Source organism: Nelusetta ayraudi, unplaced genomic scaffold, assembly GCF_046127955.1.
Source record: "Nelusetta ayraudi isolate G7.1 ecotype Tasmania unplaced genomic scaffold, CSIRO-AGI_Nayr_v1 ptg000042l, whole genome shotgun sequence".
Taxonomy (NCBI): domain Eukaryota; kingdom Metazoa; phylum Chordata; class Actinopteri; order Tetraodontiformes; family Monacanthidae; genus Nelusetta; species Nelusetta ayraudi.
Genome location: NW_027466092.1, coordinates 5,592,418 through 5,609,904, shown reverse-complemented (window position 1 = coordinate 5,609,904; position 17,487 = coordinate 5,592,418). Strand labels below are relative to the sequence as shown.

General features: G+C 43.6%; 1 protein-coding gene across 1 annotated transcript in view; it reads right to left on the bottom strand.

Moving 5' to 3' along the window:
• Window positions 1-17,487, bottom strand: part of zanl (zonadhesin, like) — a 68,382-nt gene that overhangs the window by 3,199 nt on the left and 47,696 nt on the right. The window contains exons 132-174 of the mRNA XM_076035556.1: window positions 17,303-17,410; window positions 16,923-17,092; window positions 16,459-16,661; window positions 16,015-16,156; window positions 15,649-15,842; window positions 15,340-15,481; window positions 14,958-15,205; window positions 14,669-14,817; window positions 14,386-14,514; window positions 14,063-14,201; window positions 13,712-13,853; window positions 13,424-13,626; window positions 13,175-13,313; window positions 12,660-12,776; window positions 12,416-12,540; window positions 11,783-11,928; window positions 11,322-11,465; window positions 11,056-11,163; window positions 10,676-10,845; window positions 10,212-10,414; window positions 9,788-9,929; window positions 9,422-9,615; window positions 9,113-9,254; window positions 8,731-8,978; window positions 8,442-8,590; window positions 8,159-8,287; window positions 7,836-7,974; window positions 7,485-7,626; window positions 7,200-7,399; window positions 6,876-7,020; window positions 4,874-5,118; window positions 4,585-4,762; window positions 4,327-4,435; window positions 4,043-4,137; window positions 3,618-3,794; window positions 3,153-3,361; window positions 2,906-3,047; window positions 2,491-2,588; window positions 2,223-2,369; window positions 1,969-2,133; window positions 1,736-1,863; window positions 1,131-1,405; window positions 843-1,051 (exon numbers count right to left, since the gene is read on the bottom strand). Coding sequence (XP_075891671.1) covers window positions 843-1,051; window positions 1,131-1,405; window positions 1,736-1,863; window positions 1,969-2,133; window positions 2,223-2,369; window positions 2,491-2,588; window positions 2,906-3,047; window positions 3,153-3,361; window positions 3,618-3,794; window positions 4,043-4,137; window positions 4,327-4,435; window positions 4,585-4,762; window positions 4,874-5,118; window positions 6,876-7,020; window positions 7,200-7,399; window positions 7,485-7,626; window positions 7,836-7,974; window positions 8,159-8,287; window positions 8,442-8,590; window positions 8,731-8,978; window positions 9,113-9,254; window positions 9,422-9,615; window positions 9,788-9,929; window positions 10,212-10,414; window positions 10,676-10,845; window positions 11,056-11,163; window positions 11,322-11,465; window positions 11,783-11,928; window positions 12,416-12,540; window positions 12,660-12,776; window positions 13,175-13,313; window positions 13,424-13,626; window positions 13,712-13,853; window positions 14,063-14,201; window positions 14,386-14,514; window positions 14,669-14,817; window positions 14,958-15,205; window positions 15,340-15,481; window positions 15,649-15,842; window positions 16,015-16,156; window positions 16,459-16,661; window positions 16,923-17,092; window positions 17,303-17,410 — 6,928 coding nt within the window. The remainder of the gene's footprint in view (window positions 1-842; window positions 1,052-1,130; window positions 1,406-1,735; window positions 1,864-1,968; window positions 2,134-2,222; window positions 2,370-2,490; window positions 2,589-2,905; window positions 3,048-3,152; window positions 3,362-3,617; window positions 3,795-4,042; window positions 4,138-4,326; window positions 4,436-4,584; window positions 4,763-4,873; window positions 5,119-6,875; window positions 7,021-7,199; window positions 7,400-7,484; window positions 7,627-7,835; window positions 7,975-8,158; window positions 8,288-8,441; window positions 8,591-8,730; window positions 8,979-9,112; window positions 9,255-9,421; window positions 9,616-9,787; window positions 9,930-10,211; window positions 10,415-10,675; window positions 10,846-11,055; window positions 11,164-11,321; window positions 11,466-11,782; window positions 11,929-12,415; window positions 12,541-12,659; window positions 12,777-13,174; window positions 13,314-13,423; window positions 13,627-13,711; window positions 13,854-14,062; window positions 14,202-14,385; window positions 14,515-14,668; window positions 14,818-14,957; window positions 15,206-15,339; window positions 15,482-15,648; window positions 15,843-16,014; window positions 16,157-16,458; window positions 16,662-16,922; window positions 17,093-17,302; window positions 17,411-17,487) is intronic.

The following is a 17,487-nucleotide window of genomic DNA, read 5'->3' as shown; positions in this document are numbered from 1 at the left end:
CCAGTAAAAGGTCCATATATACCTCTAATACCTCAACGGTTCTGTGGTGTTGTGCATGAACGTGTTGAATGAATGATTGTTCATGAACTTTTGTTCATGTGTACGCCAGATTTCCAAAGAAAACCAAGGTAAAATAGTTTGCAAACAGGCATTCATGTGTAGCGGAAGAAACACTTGTGCGTCACAAACTGCAAATTAAGCCTAGAAGCAAAAACAAACGAAGGCAGCAGCACTAGTTCAGACGCTACTACGTCCACCGTGAATACATTTTTGTCTGATTACTGAAAAAAAATGATGAAAAGGTCAGTGCTGATTGTGTTGGGAAAAACCTACGACTACTTCTTTCCTGTTTTTGTTTTTATTAATTATTCATTTTATGAGACCATTCAAGCAGCAAGTTTTTCCTCATGTTTCTGAGAATAAACTAGGTTCAAAGCTGAATCTGGTTATTTGTATTGACTGAATGGGCCGCATCAAAGTGTGAAACTAATAATGATGAAGTGCCAGTATTCTGAGGGCTGTCCCCTCAATGCTAATATAAACCCTGACAATAATAATAAATTGATAAGGATTCAAAATTTGATGTGAATCTGACATATAGTTTCAGAAACGAATACAAAAAAATGGCAGTAACTGTGAAAAAAAATAGCTCGCAACAACATATTGAAAAAATGAAGGAAATAATTATGAACTACTTCAAAATGTATAATTATGAACTGAACTCATTCATTGTAAATTTCATAAACTGAACTTTGAAGTAGCTCATGTGGAAGGTGAATTGTCCAAGCACTGGTTCTACATCTTACTCTTCAGGCTCACAAGACAAAAAATAGGGCACTCACCTCGTGGTATCCTCCTTCCAGATCAACGCAGCCACATTGACCAAGGGGAATGCACTTGCCGTCGCTCAGGACGTAGCCGCCGTTGCACTGACAACCCTCCACACAGCTGGTCGGTGGCAGGTGGCAGACAAGCGGGAAGAGGTCGGAGCAGGTGGGCGGACAGGCAGGGGTGCACTCAGAGTAGTGGCTGTTTGCAGGGCACGGTTTGGCTGCAGGAAGCGACAGCAAGATGTCAAGAGCAAAACTACGCCGCCGCCCAATGCTTTGGTTGACTTCAGTTTTACTTACGACAGAAGGTGCTGTTTCTCCAGCTGATGGTGACGCCGGCGCTTTGGCACGCCTGGGCATATGCCTCCACGTTGTCGCAGAGTGTGGCTGCCATGCCGTCATACTCGCACATGTCGAAGACGCAGTTGTCCCGGAAGACCTCTGGATCCACCAGAGCGTGGCAGGGCTTAAAGAGGTCGGACGTGATGATGACATCGGCACACTTGGCTTTGTACAGGTCCTCCTCGTCAGCGTCGCAGTCTGGGTGGATGTCCGGACGGTCGTCCGGCTGACAGCTGGAGAGTTGGGGGGGGGATTTGGATGAGTCATGTGGATGTTGTCATGCCTTCACTAAGCATCATTTCAGAGGTACGAACAAGCTACTTTGCTGACAACTGAAGTCTTAGGACACAGGATTATAGGGATTGGATGTAGTATTCTGCCTATAAAGTCTTATTTGTTAAAATATTTGGGTTTGCTTGTGATTCCTCAGGATTTGCTTGAAGCAATCACACAACTATCTAGCTCCTGGTCAGCGTAACAAAGCATGAAGTCGTCAGCGTGTTGTGAATTCTGCAAAATATTTGCTGTGTAAAATAAAGTTATGAGCGGTATCTGACACTGACCCTTCATCATCGTCTCCTTCTGATCGCCAACTGTTGCCCAGTTCAATTACATCTTTGGCTGGTGTCTTGTCAGGCTTCAAGTATTCGTCGCTCCTATCGTTGTTGTAGTTCCCACACATGCCACACAGCTGGAACGGGAATGGGTTCGGAAATGTTTGATAAGTACAGAATCTTTTTGACCAAGTGTTCACTTGTACGACATGTAGGTAAAAAGGTGGCAGACATCTTTGTACCTTATTGAAGTATTCCCCAGGAACGTTAATCTGCAGGTGATGAACTCCATCAAACTTCACCTGCAGACCAAATGTTGTGTCCAGCAGGGCGTAGGATCCACTGGTGATCACCTTTGCTGCGGCCTTGTCAATGTTGACTGGTGTTTTCACCCTCCTTCCGTTCACCTTAGAAAACAAAGACCTCTGTCAGATCCCAACTATTTTCTATGACTTTTGTGAAAAAAATCAATATATAAAAAAAAAAAGCTTTGTACCAAGACTTTGCGACCCTTTTGCAGTTCAACCACCGTGTCACCAGGGAGATGCACTTTGACTGAGCGGACGTAGGAAGCATGTGGCTGACCGCGCTCCTCGTTTTTCGCCTCGATCGTAAAAGGAGTGACGTTGGTATTGTTGCACACCTACACAATTCAAAACAACAACAAAAAAAAAAAAAAGGTTTAGGCCAAGGGTTCAGATTTACTTTGATATGCATAAAGTTAAAATGTAACTCAAAGAATACTTTTGTAACTTATACTTTACCTTCACCAGAGTGTAAGTGCAGGTGCCCATGAATGTGTGCATCACACCATCAAAGGTATAATAATGGGGGTCTCCAGCAACGTGGCACACACCTTTGCCTGAGGTGAATAAGGAAGCAATAGGGTATTACTAAACTTCAGGGCAAAGCTTTAATATCTAAGGTCCAGTGTGTAAAATCTTTAAGGAAGCCCAGTATTTAAGGAAGCCCGCCAGGCCGCAATGTCAGCCAGGCATCCTTAAATAATGATGCCGCAAGATGGCAGCTAAGTGGGAGCAAGACCTTTGCTCTGTGAATATTCTTTTATAAATGAGGGTAGGAAAACGGAATCACTGTTATTGTACTGCGAGTACACACTTTTATTAATTTATCTATCCACAGTGTGTACTACAACATGTAGTTATGTTTTAGTTTCACCTGTGGAATGGCATCCCAGAACTCCTTCAACAACTTTGCACTCTTGTGCAGGGCTGCACTCCCACCGCTCGCATGTGATCTTGTTTCCATCACACTTGCAGCGCTCGGAGCAGTCTTCCTCATCAAACCAAGTGTCTCCTGCCTACATGAACATTGAGCACACAGTAGTTCAGCTTGGATCACTTGGATCTTGGATGTTTCGGTGAACAAAATACAAAAAAAAAGAGTCCCCTCCTTGCACACTTACAGGTCGGTACTTCCCATCCTCATCAGTGCAGCCGCATTCGGTGGGTGGAACGCATTTGTCCCCACTGAGAATCAGACCACTGTCACAGACGCATCCCTCTACACAGGGCTTGTCACATTTGCTGCTAGAGTCTGCAGGGTCCTGACAGCTTGGCTGGCGACAGGCAGCGCCACAATAGTCATAATGACTGCCCGATGGACATTTTAGAGCTGGTATTGGAGAAAAAAGGGATATCTTTATTTCTTTTTTTCACAATATCAAGAGTTCCATAAAGCTCTTACAGCACTAACAGGTTTTCAGTGAGGGTTGGGGATTGGTATAGAAATGTGACAAACTGCCACATTGCATACAAATAAATTACATAAAAAATACTATACAAAACAAAGAGAAGTGGTAGTAGAAAGCTGGCTGCAAACTGGTGAAACCCTCCAGAGAAAAAAAAATCATGTATTTGTTGACACTTACGGCAGAATTTGCTGTCTCTCCAATCTATGGGGACGCCATTAGCAGCACACATGTCAGCGTAGCTTTCTATGGCCTGGCAGAGAGCCACGACTTCACCTCCAGTGGCACACATGTCGAACACGCAGCTCTCAAAGAACGGCGCAGGTGGCACGACTTCGTGGCACTCCTTAAAAATACCTAAGAACAGCCCAGCAACACAAGTGATGAACGGTATCTCTTATTCAGGATAACAAACAGTCTCATTCAGAGGGAAAGTATGAAAATTTGCCATTTAGTGCAATTGTGCATTGCTACTGAAGGAATTAGAGCTAATAGACCAAATAATCAAATAATAATAGTATGGTGCATTTTTTTCCCTCGCTAATCTCGAAACAACCAAATACACCCACATTTTGTGTGTGTGTGTGTCTGCGTCTGTGTGTTACCATTGATATCCGTAATCTTGCCACAACTGGTAGGCTTTTGTGCGTCCTTGTCCACTTTGTCGTCACACTCGTCAGGTTCTGTACCATTGCTGCAGCTGTAAATTGGAATACAATAGCAATTATTGCATGATTTAATATAGCACTCCATATTTGCATTCTGCAGTGTCTGCAGTCATCTTTAATTTTTTTGTCTAAACTACAACCCAATTTTTACTTTGCAAAGTGTTTTTTCACTGCTTGAGTGACATTAGACTTATGTCTGGGTTTATTGTGCAGTGGCTTACTCTGGCCTAGGGTCTGAGACCAGCCAACTGTCTCCCAGCTCATTGGTGTTGGCTGCTGGTGTGTTGTCCGGTTTTAGGTTGTCATCCTTGGGATCGTCATTGAAGTTTCCTGACAGGCAAAAACAATGGGATGCGTAGCAGAGTGACCATTAGTGTTATTTTCTCATGCAACTATTCTGCCCGACTGCCAACTTTTATTTCAGGCGTAGTGAAGTTTTGACAATGCAGTTTTATCATGCATTACGCTGGTCATCTTACCACACATTCCACAGAGCTGTCCTTTGTAGGAGGGTGGCACGGTAACATCGGCACGGTGGTCACCATTAAAGCGCACTATCAGGCCGAAGGATGTTTCCAGCACAACAAATTTGCCACTATAGAAGATTTCAACTCCATCAACCGGTTTGACAGGTGGGGTCACAACTTTGCCATTTACCTGAAAACAGACAAAAAGTTATTGGTTGGAAAGGGCATCAAGGATGAAAAAACACGCTTCCTTCACATACTCAGATGCCATGAAAAAAAAATCATCTCCTTCAGGACAAACCTGGACTGTGCGGCCTTTGCCAAGAACAACAGAGACTCCTTTCACGGTTACCAGGACAGCCTTTACGTAGGAAACCTTCTTATTACTTCCTCGGTGCTCATTCTGGGTGGCCACAGTGAAGTATGGTAAGCCAGAAGAAGCATTGCAGAGCTCAGTCAGGATGTACGAGCAAGCTCCCATGTAATGGTGGTTCCGGTTGTCAAAGGTTGTGTAGTGGGGGTCCCCGTAAACTGAGCATATACCATCTAAAAGAGAAAGGAATAAACACACCAAAAACTGATGAGATTTGATCTGTTTGGATTTTTTGCATTGAAAAAGCTTCCAAGTCCCCAGTCGAATTTGTGTGAGTAGTAAATGATTTTCAAACATTTTAAATTGCATATTATGATCATGAATTTATGATTTATTCTTGTTTTTGTTTGTTTTTTTACATCTGTGTAACAATTTTATTATTTAGCCATTGTTTTTATTTCAAATATTCTTGGTTTGTACAAGACGAAAGATTCAGTGAAGAAATTCTGATGTGCAGACAAACTAGACTCTTAATGCTAAGATACAATAATTAAATTCTTTGACTGAAATACGATGCTTTTGTTTCATGAACTCTTCCTTTCCTTGACTGGCACGAAAATCCATCAAGGAAGGACATGTGTTTGAAAGCAGTGGAAGAGATAACTCATCTCAACTTCTCATGAAGTAAGCTGAATCTGTCAAGTGAAGTTCAGCAACATGAAAAACTTCACAATCTGCAGAACATCAACCCCTCTGTTAATGAGGAGGTGGGATAAAATAGTTCTTGTCTCATGTGGTCCCTGGCCATCGATGAAAGTGTTGTCGATGAACCCTCTGCTGGTATTGTGGGTCAGTCATTGAAACACCATTGAAGGAGGGTGCACATCACATGACCCTGTGTAGCTGCAATTCTTCCTGCTCTTCACTGAAGACCCTCTCATGCATCTTCCAGCACAAAGAGAGCCCAGTACTATAGCTTGATGTTCCTATCACCTCAGGCGTGAATGGATGCAAGTACCGATGTCACAATGTCCTATATCTGTATCTGGCAATCCCAGAAGAACGTATGTGTGTGTGAGGAACACATTTGTGTGTGTATTTTGTGTCTTGTGTGAGTCTTTGTATGTCAACGTAAGCAACCAAGTAGTGGGGATCACCAGAAGCTACGCATGTGGATGTATCTACAGGCAGGAATGAAAGAGGACAAACTCTTGTCAGAGGTCATATTGTCACAGATGTGATGTCACTGGTCTGAAAGGATGGAAATTAATGGATTTCTACTCTGTCAACCTTCACATTCAGCAGACTTTTTTACCTTTAGGATAGCAGCCTGACACTCCATCATGCTCACGACACTCTTCATCAGGATCACAGGAGTTATCAACACATTCCAAAGTGTAGTTGCCTGCACAGCGGCACAACTCTGAACAACCGTCACCATTTACAACCTCACCAGGCTGAAAACAAAAGAGGAAGAAGAAGAAGGAGAAGAAATGATCAGTACTGGCAGGTTACACTGTATTCCTCCAATAGCATTACACCTGCATTTACAGCTGGCAATGAAATTATCTGTTGCCTTCACGACATTATAATACATGAAAAAGTTCCACATAGAATGTCTGACCTCATAATAGTTGTTGTTTTCATCCAGGCAGCCACATTTTTCCACTGGCACACAGCGCCGTCCCTTGAAGACAAACCCTGGTTTGCAGAAGCAGCCACTGATACATGAGCCTGTGCAGTTGGTGGAAGGTGCCTCACAGGAGGGAATACAAGCGGGACCGCACTCGATATACTCGGCATTATCCGGACATGGATCTGCAAAACAAAGAAAAGATGATGCTCGTACAATTGACTGCAAAATGACAATAAAGCCGCTTTAAAAAGACAAAGACGTAAAGATAATTGAGATGAACTAAAATCATAGCATTTCAAAATGATCTCCATAAATGTGTAGAAAAGGAAGGAGACAAAGGAGTCATCGACATACCAACAGGGCGACAGTCGTATTTTCCATCCTCTAGCTGGCAGATTTCAGTGCCTGGTTTACAGCTGCTGTTGTGGCACTGAATCAAACCTCCACTCAGACACTCACACTTCTGGTTACATCCCTCTGAGTACCAATCATCCCCTTTCTACGGAACACACACACATACAAGGAATGTAACAGAAATTTGACTTTAAATATTTCCAGAATCATACATGTATATGGATTCCTGCACATCTAACCACATTTTAAAGTCATTGCCATCATCATCATCATCATCATCATTGGCTCTTCGTCCATGGTTATGAAGGCATAACTTCACTGTACCTCATAGAATTGGCCGTTGAAATGGCATCTCACGTCACAAGTGGTGTTCAACACGCACTTGCCTTCATGCAGGACATAGCCAGAATCGCAGACACAGCCTTCAGAACAGGGACCAGAGCATGGGTGGGATATCCCTGGACATGTCTCTTGGCACGAGTCTGCACACGGCTCATAGTGGCTGTTGGAGTCGCAGTCCAAGGCTGCAAGTGGACCAGAGAGTTAGTTTTCAAGAATATCCATTCACTTCTTTCCTTTGCCTTCATACTGTAGTAAGGAAAAGCTTACGGCAGAAGGTTTCATTTCTCCAAGGTCCAATGGTGACTCCGCGGTCCTGACACTCATTCGCATAAGCTTCAATGGCTTCGCACAGGATGGGCCTCGCTCCGCCCAGCTCACACAGGTCAAACACACAGTCTTTGAAGTAATTCTGAAAAACAAGTATCTTGTCACAACTCCTTTCTTGTCAGCGTCAAAACTCAGACATTTTTCAAGAATTGCTCTTCTCACTGCTGAAGTACGTCACTTGTATTTCTATGACTTCAAACAACCACATTTACCTCAAGAAATTGTACATGCAGAACATGCTGCAGTCTGGATTAAAAACTTATTTCATTTGGGAAGTCAATTCTCACTCACGTTGGGATTTATCTTTTTGTGGCACAAAGAAAATGGGCCATTCTTGTCCAAAAGAATGCCACAGAATCCTGAGCTTTCGTACAGTTCCTCCTCGTCATCGTCACACTCAGGGCCAACGGGTGGTGGTTTGTGATTACACCTGTCAACACAAACACATCATCAGGGAATCTCACCGTGTTTCCAGTAGAGATGGCAACCTCCATTCAAAGAGTGAAGCTTAGTTCCATCTTCTCATACAGAGATTGAACATATAGAATGGAAAAACCCCATCATGCATCTATGATAGCTGTTATGTTTGAAAGCTCTTTGAAAGCTCTACTAACTCAGGGTCAGTGTTCCAGCTGTGTCCAAACTCATTGGCGTCTTTAGCCAACAATCCGTCTGGTTTTCTGAAGTCGTCCTTAGAATTCAGATCATAATCTCCACACAGTCCACACAGCAAACCTTCATAGCTGCAAGTTAGAGAAAGAAAATGTGCAAGTCAGTGACATGTGGAGGTGACAGCAAGAGCTCAGACCTGCGTCTTCTCTGTCTCAAAAACTTTGTTGCTTGTTTGTGGCCACACTCAGGTCCCATCTTTGACCATCAGTTCAGTCTTTCACTCACTCTTTGATAACTTTGATGTCCATAAAGTGGTTTCCATCATAGCGAACGGTCACACCAAAGTCCATGGCCACAGTGTAATGCTTTCCTTTCTTAGACACAGAGACACCTGGGGCCGCAGTCATGGGCAGCTTCACGTTGGTCCCATTCACCTTTCAAATAAAAGCCAAGATTATTAGAGAGGTAACAAAAAACAAACAGGTTCACACATAAGCAGAGACGTCTCTCAACTGCATCAGCCACATCTTCTCCTAAATGACTACATTTAATTGCACATCTGCCAATATCTTACCTGCACCGTGCCACCTTTCAAGATGGAGATCTTCACGTCGTACACATGTACATGCACAGCCTTCAAATACGAGATTGTAGGCTTGTTGAAGCGGTTTTCATTGTCCGCATGCACCTCAAAGTATGGCAGAGATGATGTGCTATTGCAAGGTTTAGACATCACATAGCTGCAGTTGCCCATGAAGTTGTAACGACGCTTGTCAAACGTGGTGTAGTGGGGATCACCAGAAGCTACGCATGTGGATGTATCTACAGGCAGGAATGAAAGAGGACAAACTCTTGTCAGAGGTCATATTGTCACAGATGTGATGTCACTGGTCTGAAAGGATGGAAATTAATGGATTTCTACTCTGTCAACCTTCACATTCAGCAGACTTTTTTACCTTTAGGATAGCAGCCTGACACTCCATCATGCTCACGACACTCTTCATCGGGATCACAGGAGTTATCAACACATTCCAAAGTGTAGTTGCCTGCACAGCGGCACAACTCTGAACAACCGTCACCATTTACAACCTCACCAGGCTGAAAACAAAAGAGGAAGAAGAAGAAGGAGAAGAAATGATCAGTACTGGCAGGTTACACTGTATTCCTCCAATAGCATTACACCTGCATTTACAGCTGGCAATGAAATTATCTGTTGCCTTCACGACATTATAATACATGAAAAAGTTCCACATAGAATGTCTGACCTCATAATAGTTGTTGTTTTCATCCAGGCAGCCACATTTTTCCACTGGCACACAGCGCCGTCCCTTGAAGACAAACCCTGGTTTGCAGAAGCAGCCACTGATACATGAGCCTGTGCAGTTGGTGGAAGGTGCCTCACAGGAGGGAATACAAGCGGGACCGCACTCGATATACTCGGCATTATCCGGACATGGATCTGCAAAACAAAGAAAAGATGATGCTCGTACAATTGACTGCAAAATGACAATAAAGCCGCTTTAAAAAGACAAAGACGTAAAGATAATTGAGATGAACTAAAATCATAGCGTTTCAAAATGATCTCCATAAATGTGTAGAAAAGGAAGGAGACAAAGGAGTCATCGACATACCAACTATGCAGTCATATGCTCCATCCTCGAGCTGGCAGATTTCAGTGCCTGGTTTACAGCTGCTGTTGTGGCACTGAATCAAACCTCCACTCAGACACTCACACTTCTGGTCACATCCCTCCAAGTACCAATCATCCCCTTCCTGAGGAACACACACACACACACAAGAAATATAAGAGAAATTTGTCTTCAAATATATATAAAACCATACATATATAGGTATTCCTGTACATAAAACTACATTTTCAGTCGTCGTCATCATCATCATCATCATCATCATCATCATCATCATCAACATTTCCTTAACCCTTAATTAGCCAAATTTTAGCTATACTTCAACCTGATTCCAGACAAACAATAAGAATACTTTGCAGGTTAGACGTTATGATTTGATGAATATTGCTTGTGGGATGTTTCAACTTACAGGGTGATAGGATCCATTGCTGTCCACGCAGCCACAGTCTTTCAGTTCCACACACTTGTCGTCACTGAGAACAAAGCCAGGGTCGCACTCGCAACCCTCCACACACACGTCCTCGCAACCAGAAGGCCCGACTACACCAAGGCACGTCTCTGGGCATGAGCTCATGCACAAAGTGTAGGAGCTGTTCGGTGGGCAGGGCAAGGCTTCACATAGCAACAGAGGTGAAGCAGGGGATGGAATGGAGGGAGGGAGAAAGGGATAAAAGGAGAGGAAAAACATGTGTCATGTGTTGTGATTGTGGTTGTTCTCAGGTGCATCACTGCTGTGCTGTTGTTCTTACGTCGATCAAAGGAGAAATTAGCAGCGCTCCTTTGCATGAAGATGTATTTTACCCTAACAAGAGGAACGGAACACCTTCTCTCTCAAACATAAAGTATTTCTTTCACAAGTCTCCTCCAACTTACGACAGAATTCTGAAGACCTCCACTGATCGACTTTAGCTCCAGCTTGTTGGCAAGCATCTGTGTAGGCCTGAAGCTGGTCACATAGAACACTCTCATTGCCGTTGTACTGGCACATGTCAAACACGCAACTCCTGAAGAACGGAGTGGGATCCACCACTGAGATGCACTCCCTGGAAGGAAGGAAAGGACAGGGAGTGGTCAATCACATGGAACAAAAAGTCTTCAACACAATGACTAATTGTGAGTAGACAAAATTGGACATCATGTATTCCACACAGGAATCTGCGGACACTTTGAAGAGGACACAACTGAGCTGGATATTGTGGGGTTAAAGTGTGAGTTGAAGCAGCTCACTACTCAGCCACAGACTGCTTCCTTACTTGAAGGGGCCAGTCTTGTCTTCAATCTTGCCGCATTTTTCTGGTTTGACCACCTCAGCCTCAAGTTTAGGGTCACACTCTGGGTCTGGCCCTGAACCTGAGGTACAACTGCACAATACAGGCACAGAAAGAGAAACAACAGGATTACATCTCCTCAACAGACACTTGAGCAAAGTCCAATCCTGTAGATATTGGATATAACACATGAGGATGATATGACTGATGTGAATTTCAAGCAAAGTCTCAGACAGATGCATGGAACTCACCTGTAATCCTCATCGTCCTCAGTCTGCCAGCTGTTTGCAAAGTCATTGACATCTGTCACCAGAGTGCCATCGGGTTTGGTGAAGTCATTTTCTGGTGCCCCGTTGTAATCGCCACAGAGGCCACATGTCTGATTGTAGTAGGAGCTGTGGGACCAAAGGAAGAGTGAGATCTTGTATGAAAAAGAGACTGAGGATGACTTATGGAAACACATGACAACAATGTTGAGAGTTTTCATTAAATATACCTCATAAGAGACAAAGATTAAATTTACATCAGCACTGTCACATCAAGTAAAAAAAAAAAATGAGTAAAAATTTGGAAAGTAGGGGGACATCGATCTTTATTAACACATTTTTTTAAAAAAATGAAAGGGACAAATTTTCACTCAATGAGGACACCAAACCAATTTTACTCACATAACCAGTCATCTGAATGTGTAAAGCTATTTATTACTACCAACCTGGGAACAGTGATCTGAGCATAATGGTTGCCATCCCAGCGCACCCGCAGACCAAACGTTGTCTGCAGGGTGACGTACTGACCGGCCAGACTGAGAGACATGAGGGGAGAAGGAGAATGAGGGAGGTTCACCCTCAGTCCATTGACCTGCCAGAGGAGAAAAAGAAAAGAAAAAAATACTTCAGGACAGTGGAAATAGACATTGTCATTATCACCAGTTCTATATGTTCAGGATGAAGTTGCAAGAATTGCAGTTAAACATTTGCTTTAGGACTGAACTTGAAATATTTTAATCTTACACACAGGGCTACATTACTTTGGGGGAAACTGGAATGTTTCGATCAGATTTTTATTATTTTTTATTTTTTTAAACCTTCATTTGTGTAAGTTTAACCTTGAAATGATTTTTATCTCAGCTCTGGTCAAATCCATGACAAGGAGAAAAGGTGGAAGATTTCTGGGATTATGGCATGAGAAAAAGATAAAAGCTGAGGAATGAGACGGGATCATGGGCCAGGTTAAAGCTGGCATGTCATTAAACCACTGGATTAAGAGCAAAGTAAGAATAGAGAGGGAGTGAAGATGCTGATGCGCATGTGTCATTGGGGAGACTACGGGATGGGGCCATACTGACCAGCGTCTTTCTGGATTTCATCATGGTCACAGTGATTCCATTTACGGTGACATAGAGTTTTTTGAGGTACGACACTCCTGGGACATTTCTCTCCTCATTCTTCCCCTCCACTGAGAACCAAGGACCTGCACAGTACATGATGTGGAATGTTGTGTGTCACTATTCAATCCATTCAATCATCATCATTTTTACCAGAACACGGCACTTGGACTGCAGCAGGTGATGACTAAAGCTCATTCCTTACCCGTGTTGTTCTTGCAGCTTCGAGCCAGTGTGTAGGTGCACGTTCCCATGAAGGTATAGAACTTCTTGTCAAATGTCGTGTAGTGAGGATCTCCAGACACCACACAGTCCTGGTAGTCTGAGAAAGAGGGACAGAGGAAACAACTTGAACATTTTCAAACTTTCAGGGAACAACTCCTCCTTCATGACTGCTTCAATATCGAATGAATTCCAAACAGAGGTCTATTCGTATCCTCTCTTTATTTATTAAAATAATCTAATGACAGATTAGATCTTGTTTTTAGTAGATCTTTATGACAAGCTGCAGTCCTGGGATTACTCAAGCATTGCAAGAGAATAATGGGTGAAGTTTAGATGTAGTTTGCCGCAGACACATAGCCAGGCATGTAGCCCTGGCAGCTGTCACTGACTTGATTGCATGATTACTACTATTACGTGAGAAAACATCTCATGTGACACGAAATATACCCCTTCAATTCAAGGTTTTTGTCTCACTAAATGACCAGGAGAACTCACCACTTGGGTAGCATCCCTGCACTCCTTCTTGGATTTTACACTCATGCATTGGGGGGCAAGTGAAGGGCGAGCATGTCACATTGGGAGGGTTACATTCACACTTCTGCTTGCAGTCTTCTAGATAAAATTCTTCTCCACCCTAAAATACAAAGACAGACTCAAGTAAATTGGAGCACCTTGGGTCCAAGACATAAAACACAAGTAGATACACATTCCGTCCATGGTTATGAAGGCATAACTTCACTGTACCTCATAGAGCTGGCCGTTGAAATGGCAGACGTCGTCGAAACAAGTGGTGTTCAACACGCACTTGCCATCATGCAGGACATAGCCGGGATCGCAGACACAGCCTTCAGAACAGGGACCAGCGCAGGAGGGGGGCATGCCTGAACATGTCTCTTGGCACGAGTCTGCGCACGGCTCGTAGTGGCTGTTGGAGTCGCAGTCCAAGGCTGCAAGTGGACCAGAGAGTTAGTTTTCAAGAATATCCATTCACTTCTTTCCTTTGCTTTCATACTGTAGTAAGGAAAAGCTTACGGCAGAAGGTTTCATTTCTCCAAGGTCCAATGGTGACTCCGCGGTCCTGACACTCATTCGCATAAGCTTCAATGGCTTCGCAAAGGATGGGCCTCGCTCCGCCCAGCTCACACAGGTCAAACACACAGTCTTTGAAGTAATTCTGAAAAACAAGTATCTTGTCACAACTCCTTTCTTGTCAGCGTCACAACTTGGACATTTTTCAAGAATTGCTCTTCTCACTGCTGAAGTACGTCACTTGTATTTCTATGACTTCAAACAACCACATTTACCTCAAGAAATTGTACATGCAGAACATGCTGCAGTCTGGATTAACAACTTATTTCATTTGGCTAGTGAAATCTCACTTACGTTGGGATTGATCTTTTTGTGGCACACAGCAAATGGGCCATTCTTGTCCAAAAGGATGCCACAGAATCCTGAGCTTTCGTACAGTTCCTCCTCGTCATCGTCACACTCAGGGCCAGGGGGTGGTGGTTTGTGATTACACCTGTCAACACAAACACATCATCAGGGAATCTCACCGTGTTTCCAGGAGAGATGGCAACCTCCGTTCAAAGAGTGAAGCTTAGTTCCATCTTCTCTTACAGAGATTGAACAAATAGAATGGAAAAACCCCATCATGCATCTATGATAGCTGTTATGTTTGAAAGCTCTTTGAAAGCTCTACTAACTTAGGATCAGTGTTCCAGCTGTGTCCAAACTCATTGGCGTCTTTAGCCAACAATCCGTCTGGTTTTCTGAAGTCGTCCTTAGAATTCAGATCATAATCTCCACACAGTCCACACAGCAAACCTTCATAGCTGCAAGTTAGAGAAAGAAAATGTGCAAGTCAGTGACATGTGGAGGTGACAACAAGAGCTCAGACCTGCGTCTTCTCTGTCTCAAAAACTTTGTTGCTTGTTTGTGGCCACACTCAGGTCCCATCTTTGACCATCAGTTCAGTCTTTCACTCACTCTTTGATAACTTTGATGTCCATAAAGTGGTTTCCATCATAGCGAACGGTCACACCAAAGTCCATGGCCACAGTGTAATGCTTTCCTTTCTTAGACACAGAGACACCTGGGGCCGCAGTCATGGGCAGCTTCACGTTGGTCCCATTCACCTTTCAAATAAAAGCCAAGATTATTAGAGAGGTAACAAAAAACAAACAGGTTCACACATAAGCAGAGACGTCTCTCAACTGCATCAGCCACATCTTCTCCTAAATGACTACATTTAATTGCACATCTGCCAATATCTTACCTGCACCGTGCCACCTTTCAAGATGGAGATCTTCACGTCGTACACATGTACATGCACAGCCTTCAAATACGAGATTGTAGGCTTGTTGAAGCGGTTTTCATTGTCCGCATGCACCTCAAAGTATGGCAGAGATGATGTGCTATTGCAAGGTTTAGACATCACATAGCTGCAGTTGCCCATGAAGTTGTAACGACGCTTGTCAAACGTGGTGTAGTGGGGATCACCAGAAGCTACGCATGTGGATGTATCTACAGGCAGGAATGAAAGAGGACAAACTCTTGTCAGAGGTCATATTGTCACAGATGTGATGTCACTGGTCTGAAAGGATGGAAATTAATGGATTTCTACTCTGTCAACCTTCACATTCAGCAGACTTTTTTACCTTTAGGATAGCAGCCTGACACTCCATCATGCTCACGACACTCTTCATCGGGATCACAGGAGTTATCAACACATTCCAAAGTGTAGTTGCCTGCACAGCGGCACAACTCTGAACAACCGTCACCATTTACAACCTCACCAGGCTGAAAACAAAAGAGGAAGAAGAAGAAGGAGAAGAAATGATCAGTACTGGCAGGTTACACTGTATTCCTCCAATAGCATTACACCTGCATTTACAGCTGGCAATGAAATTATCTGTTGCCTTCACGACATTATAATACATGAAAAAGTTCCACATAGAATGTCTGACCTCATAATAGTTGTTGTTTTCATCCAGGCAGCCACATTTTTCCACTGGCACACAGCGCCGTCCCTTGAAGACAAACCCTGGTTTGCAGAAGCAGCCACTGATACATGAGCCTGTGCAGTTGGTGGAAGGTGCCTCACAGGAGGGAATACAAGCGGGACCGCACTTGATATACTCGGCATTATCCGGACATGGATCTGCAAAACAAAGAAAAGATGATGCTCGTACAATTGACTGCAAAATGACAATAAAGCCGCTTTAAAAAGACAAAGACGTAAAGATAATTGAGATGAACTAAAATCATAGCGTTTCAAAATGATCTCCATAAATGTGTAGAAAAGGAAGGAGACAAAGGAGTCATCGACATACCAACTATGCAGTCATATGCTCCATCCTCGAGCTGGCAGATTTCAGTGCCTGGTTTACAGCTGCTGTTGTGGCACTGAATCAAACCTCCACTCAGACACTCACACTTCTGGTCACATCCCTCCAAGTACCAATCATCCCCTTCCTGAGGAACACACACACACACACACAAGAAATATAAGAGAAATTTGTCTTCAAATATATATAAAACCATACATATATAGGTATTCCTGTACATAAAACTACATTTTCAGTCGTCGTCATCATCATCATCATCATCATCATCATCATCATCATCATCATCATCATCATCATCAACATTTCCTTAACCCTTAATTAGCCAAATTTTAGCTATACTTCAACCTGATTCCAGACAAACAATAAGAATACTTTGCAGGTTAGACGTTATGATTTGATGAATATTGCTTGTGGGATGTTTCAACTTACAGGGTGATAGGATCCATTGCTGTCCACGCAGCCACAGTCTTTCAGTTCCACACACTTGTCGTCACTGAGAACAAAGCCAGGGTCGCACTCGCAACCCTCCACACACACGTCCTCGCAACCAGAAGGCCCGACTACACCAAGGCACGTCTCTGGGCATGAGCTCATGCACAAAGTGTAGGAGCTGTTCGGTGGGCAGGGCAAGGCTTCACATAGCAACAGAGGTGAAGCAGGGGATGGAATGGAGGGAGGGAGAAAGGGATAAAAGGAGAGGAAAAACATGTGTCATGTGTTGTGATTGTGGTTGTTCTCAGGTGCATCACTGCTGTGCTGTTGTTCTTACGTCGATCAAAGGAGAAATTAGCAGCGCTCCTTTGCATGAAGATGTATTTTACCCTAACAAGAGGAACGGAACACCTTCTCTCTCAAACATAAAGTATTTCTTTCACAAGTCTCCTCCAACTTACGACAGAATTCTGAAGACCTCCACTGATCGACTTTAGCTCCAGCTTGTTGGCAAGCATCTGTGTAGGCCTGAAGCTGGTCACATAGAACACTCTCATTGCCGTTGTACTGGCACATGTCAAACACGCAACTCCTGAAGAACGGAGTGGGATCCACCACTGAGATGCACTCCCTGGAAGGAAGGAAAGGACAGGGAGTGGTCAATCACATGGAACAAAAAGTCTTCAACACAATGACTAATTGTGAGTAGACAAAATTGGACATCATGTATTCCACACAGGAATCTGCGGACACTTTGAAGAGGACACAACTGAGCTGGATATTGTGGGGTTAAAGTGTGAGTTGAAGCAGCTCACTACTCAGCCACAGACTGCTTCCTTACTTGAAGGGGCCAGTCTTGTCTTCAATCTTGCCGCATTTTTCTGGTTTGACCACCTCAGCCTCAAGTTTAGGGTCACACTCTGGGTCTGGCCCTGAACCTGAGGTACAACTGCACAATACAGGCACAGAAAGAGAAACAACAGGATTACATCTCCTCAACAGACACTTGAGCAAAGTCCAATCCTG